General features: G+C 44.1%; 1 protein-coding gene across 1 annotated transcript; it reads left to right on the forward strand.

Annotated features, from left to right (window-relative positions):
• Positions 1-1,944: 1,944 nt before the first annotated feature.
• Positions 1,945-4,453, forward strand: LOC125522395. The gene is made up of 3 exons (XM_048687456.1): positions 1,945-2,338; positions 2,414-2,673; positions 3,673-4,453. Exons 1-3 carry the CDS (start codon positions 2,019-2,021, stop codon positions 3,675-3,677), a joined length of 585 nt encoding a protein of 194 aa, XP_048543413.1. The 5' UTR covers positions 1,945-2,018; the 3' UTR covers positions 3,678-4,453.
• The last annotated feature ends 1,016 nt before the right edge of the window (positions 4,454-5,469 follow it).

The following is a 5,469-nucleotide window of genomic DNA, read 5'->3' on the forward strand; positions in this document are numbered from 1 at the left end:
ACTTGTCACGCCCTTGTTCCCACGAAAGCATTATATATGTTCCATATTGCTAATACCAACAATAATCCATACATACATAATATAGTACTACTAATCAAGCTAAGCATAAATGCATAATGGAATATGTTTTACGAGATATCATTGTTACGCTTAATGAGAACGTTTTAGTGCCTGCCGGTAGGTGAGAGCTAGCCCGGCAATACGAGGACATGCATGCACGCGTTTGACTCCAAAATGGCCGGCGCTGGCAACGACCTCGCCAGCTCTAGCGCCAAATCATCATATCCAAACCTAAATTTGTTTACTTAGCTACCAGTTCCAGCACACAATCAGATACTAAAAAAATCACTAGACACTAAAGAATTCTCCTGGTTGTGTGACTTTTTCCTCCAGGAGACAAATAGAGAAGGATGGGAGGAGATATGCTTAGTTTTATTTACTCTAATGATTGATTGATCGAATTTTTTTCATTATTGCATTTATCATTGTTTTATATTTTGCTTTTATATTGGTGAGAAAGTGTTTAATTACGGCTTTGTATTTTTAGGTTATTTTATATTGGCCAACATACATGTTTTGGTGGTTATATGACACTATAAAATAATGGGCAGATTCTGCTTTTGCACGTAGACTTGCCTTGTGCTGACCAGACGCGCACACGCATGCATGTGTTCATGCGTGCATTCACCACACTGTCACTGGATTAACCAAGTGATTGTGCGGTACTCTTTCTATCTAATAAAGACTTTGCTTCATTGAGAGAGATACTTTCACTCCCATCACTAAACAGCACAGATTCTTCTCGCGATCGCCTCAGAGCTTGGTAGTATAACTTAGTGGACAAAGACAGGAGTTCCACATCTACGAAATAACTTTAATCATATCGCACCACTACTAAGGCCACAAATTAACGTGCATGTTCTTTACGTATGAATATTCTATTGAATTTTCATAAAAAAGAAAATTGTGAAAATATTGCGATGGTGAATTTCACGATGTTATGTTGTGTTTTGGAATTCCTGTTTTAGCAAGATATATATTGCCGCATACCAACAAGTTTCCAGTGGCACTTTTAACTAGATTTTGCAAACAATTCATCTCTATGGACTACATCTGCAGCATTCTGAGGATGATATGTGTAGTAGGTTCCCGTTGGTGAGGGTATTAAACCCATTAAGAGGCGCTAGAATGGTGGCCAACCAGCTACGCCATGTGATGCATGCTGGTTGAACACGGTGAGAAAGTATTTTTTTTAAAGATTTTAAAATGGTAGGGAGACTTTCGAGAAAAGTTTTTTAGGCTTTTTTCTTTTTCCTTTTAAAATGATTGTGATGTTCACGTGATGTAAGAATGTTTTTTAATTTTTTTTGATATGATGATGTGGTGCGCATAGCTTCGTCTAGCTAGCTATGCTGAGATAGATTTGCTCACTGTGACCATACGTGCCAACATCATCGATCCACTGTGCGGTGCTCGACGCCACTTCGATGACTGTCATACCACCACATATCACTACTAGGAAAACGCTTATAGATAAAAGTTTACCAGTAGCGTTTGTTTATGACCCCCCGCTACTAGTAGTTAGTAGTAGCGCGCTATATTGACCCACGCTACTAGTAATATTTACTAGTAGCGCGTGGCCCAATAAAACACGCTACTACTAAATATCTCCAACCATATCTCACGGACATGCTATAGTAGTAGCGCGGGTTGTAAACCTGCGCTACTACTAAGTGAATAGCTGTAGCGCTGATAAAACACCCCACGCTAGTAGTACTAAGCTTGTCACTCCACCCGCACCACCCACCCCACCAACAACTGTCCCACTCCACTCCCACACCACCCACCCCCCGATGTAGATCGAGATCCTCTCCACCGCCGGCCACCCCTTCCCCCTTCTCTCCTCTGCCATCCCTCGCCGCAGATCCACTCGAGCTCCTCCGTCCTCTCCCCACCACCCGGATTCCTCTATAATCCCGCGGCCGCCGACCCCCACCGGCGACCTCACCTCTCCCTCCATGGATGGATGGGCCAACAGCTCCACCCACCCACCCATGGATGGGGCGACACCTCCGCCCACCCATGGATGGGATGGATGGGGCGACCACGCCCAAAACCCTAGCCCCTCACCCACACATGGATGGGGATGGGATTGGGGCGACGACACCGCCGGATCCGCACCCGCACCCACCTACAGCTCCATGGACCCTCCCCGGTCGCAACGGGATCCGCCCCCTTCTCTTCTCTCGGTGGGGTGCGGCACACCGGGAGCTTGCTGTGGTGGCCGTCGACGCCAGCAGCATCTCCGACGGGCTGCACGACCTCGTCATAGCCCAAGGTACGCCCTCCTCCTCCTCCTTCCGCCCACATCTCTTCTCCATCTCCTCTCATGCGGGGCAGCTTCGTGCTGCAGATCCAACCTCTTCTGCCTTCGACCAACCATGGCTATGGCAACCAGAAGGCTACGTACGACGTGCTGGACGAGGAGGTGGACAACCTTGACGCCGCAGCACAAGACGACCATGTCCATGTCGCCGCCGGAGGATGCCTGCCGGGACGGCCAGTTCCAGGTCATGCCGAGGGCCCAGGCGCTGCTGGACGCGGTGTCGCTACCGCCGCAGCCGATGGGGGAGAGGGGCATCCCTGAAGCTCTGAAGTTCTCCATGGCTCATGGTGAGTCTGCTCTGTCCTTGAGATGGGTATTTGTTTTGTGGCGTGAGATGAGCTTGTTTAATCTGTGCATGCTACACTTGCTAGTAGAAAAGAGTAGATAGTGGTGTGACACATGGCTGGGTTCAGCTCTGAGTAATTTAAGTTTCAAGATTCACACACCGAAAAATGTTTCAGTACAAATTTGGCAATGTTTGTAGCATATGTAGACATAGAGAATGCAGTTCTAGGAGAGCTTAGGTAATGTCAAGTGCACATAGTATGATCTTAGGTGTTTATCTCAGATAATAGGGTTATTAAAAGAAAACCGTGTAATGCGCCGTGAGAAGAGTATGATGTGCCATGCCCAATGAATTAGTTAAATCTATGCATGTTAGTAGAAAAGAGTAGAGAATGATGTGATACATGTGAATGACATAGGGTTTGGTTCAGCTCTCGGTAATTTAAGTTTCTGTATAAATTTGGCGCTATCTGTACCTATTTCTCGACATAGGTAGACAAATTTGGTGTTGTCCAAAGAAAGGTAGATAACTTTTAGTATGAAGTGTAAACCCAGATACTAGAATGCTTACTGCAGTGTGAATATGTGAGTTAATTAGCTTAAATTAGATAAAAAATTAGTACTTCCTCTGTAAAGAAATATAAGAGCGTTTAGATCACTACTACTTTCCAATCTGCAAAAAAAGTAGTGATCTTAATGCTCTTAAATTTATTGGTTTCTTCTAGCATAAGTATTGCCAATTTGTGTATACCTTGATTCAAAGATCAATCACATCTTGATTCAGAAAAACCATACTGCACAATTATGCTATTTCCTGACATGAGAAGAACACCCCAGCGCATAACTAGTCTGTAGACACGTGCCATGGAAATTCTGGCATTTTCTTGGGTTAAAGAAACATTTTCTTTTATTCAGTCGTAGCATGACACCAAAAGAACCTAGTATGTAACTAATGCTATATAGATTCGATTCTTCTGAAACTTATGCTTTTTTGTTCGAAGACTGAACTTATCCATTTGATATGGAAAATTGAACATCATAAGTCAGATTGCCATGGGTTCATAAGTCAGACCTACTTCTGTCTTTATGGATCTTGGAAATATGATTGATGGTGCATTTGGGTTCAGGTAAAGGAGGGAACAGTTCTGAGCACTCTGCAGGTGATCCAGAGGTTGATCCCAGTTCTATTTCGTATTTGGTCGCTAGTCTGATGGATTGCTACTGCTGCTAGTTGGTGGTTATGACAGGGACAGAGACGGCCACCGAGCGAGCGTGGGAGGGCCCATGGCGCTCTCCTGCATGAGCTGCCCGCCCGTTGCCAGCGGCCCCTCCGTGCGCCGGCACGCGGCGAGTCCGCCCTGGTCGTCTGTCGCCTTTTCCTTTGCCAGATGCATTGGGACATTGGCGGCCACCGCCTAAGGTTGGCGCATTGACGCCGTCGCCGGGAACGGAGGTGGGTGCTCTCTTCTCGACTTACTCTGTTCCGCCGGGGTGTTGATTCTCTCCACGCTCTTGGCTTCTCCTCCTAGGTGAGGCGGTGGGTTGGGAGTTGTGCGCGTACATGTCGTCTTGGATGATGAAGTTGCCTGAACTGAACGTAGTCACCCCTAGAGCCCAGATTCCTCGACTGAATTGGCCTATTGACGTTTGTGCCTCTAAGCTTCCTCCTAGAGATGTGCCGCCTTCTGTTCCTGCATTACCACCACCATTCTTTCTGCAATAGTATCTGAATCCTGCCACTCTGCTGCACCGTTACCAACCTTACTTACTGTCTAAAACAAATTCAGTCACCATTCACAAGTCGGAACAAGATAAATGAAGTGGGTTTACAAATTTGAGATCATTCTCACTAGCTTTGGTAACTTAGAGATATTTAGCATTCTTAACGAACCCCTAGCATCTTCTTTGAGTTAGTAATGTTATTACATACGTCTGTACTGTTGATGGTTACTACTGTTAGTTATGCACTTGAGTGATGGGTCTGTAGGATAATAAGATCATCAACTCTGCTACACAGGGTCTATAGGATAATGCTGATCAAAATATTGATATGTTAGGACTAGTTTCCTAGTGCAAATGCACTAAGAAAAATCATGCGCCAATTGACATTTATGCTAGCTAGCTATATTCAGTTGGTAGGTGCTCGTACTTAAACTGCACATTTAAAATTTAAGCTTCGGTAGTGTTATCTATTTAGTCTGATTTATACACTACATTCCCAAGCTGAAATATTTTTTGTAACTGAAATATATGTGTACTTATAGTGCATATTCGCATTGTATCAGAATCTTAGTCCTTTTCTCCTGTATCGTCTGAGATTATGCTTCCTCTCCATTTATTCATTATATCTATATGCCTTGCTGAAGCTCATTTCTATCGCTGCAGGATAATGAGATGTTGAAGTGGCAGAGTGAATCCATGAGACTGTAGTGCAATTGCACCGTTCCATTGAATATTACTCAAGAATAAGGACATTTCAATGGCAGATTAGCTCTATTTTTCCTTTTCATTTTTCTTACTATTGGAGTGAGGACATGTAGAATGAGAAACTGTGTGATAGCAGATATGGCAACTGTGTGATAGTAGAATCAGGAATAAGGAATATGGCAACTGTGTGATAGTGACATTTTTCCATCACTATTGTTTCTCAGAATTGTATGCATAAAATGGAATTGGTTGATTTTATTTTTTTAAATCCTAAATAGTTAGTAGTGGCGTGGGAACAAATTGAGCGCTTCTAGTATTTAGGATACTAAGTAGCGCTGGTATTATAAGCACGCTACTACTACTTCGTTAGT

The sequence above is a fragment of the Triticum urartu genome, chromosome 7 (assembly GCF_003073215.2).
Source record: "Triticum urartu cultivar G1812 chromosome 7, Tu2.1, whole genome shotgun sequence".
Classification (NCBI taxonomy): Eukaryota; Viridiplantae; Streptophyta; class Magnoliopsida; order Poales; family Poaceae; genus Triticum; species Triticum urartu.

What these genes read in the sequence shown, in the direction of transcription:
- LOC125522395 (XM_048687456.1), top strand. Translation starts at nt 2,019, where the DNA reads ATGGATGGATGGGCCAACAGCTCCACCCACCCACCCATGGATGGGGCG. An exon ending in CGACCTCGTCATAGCCCAAG is followed by an intron (nt 2,339 to 2,413) that starts GTACGCCCTCCT and finishes TTCGTGCTGCAG; the next exon opens with ATCCAACCTCTTCTGCCTTC.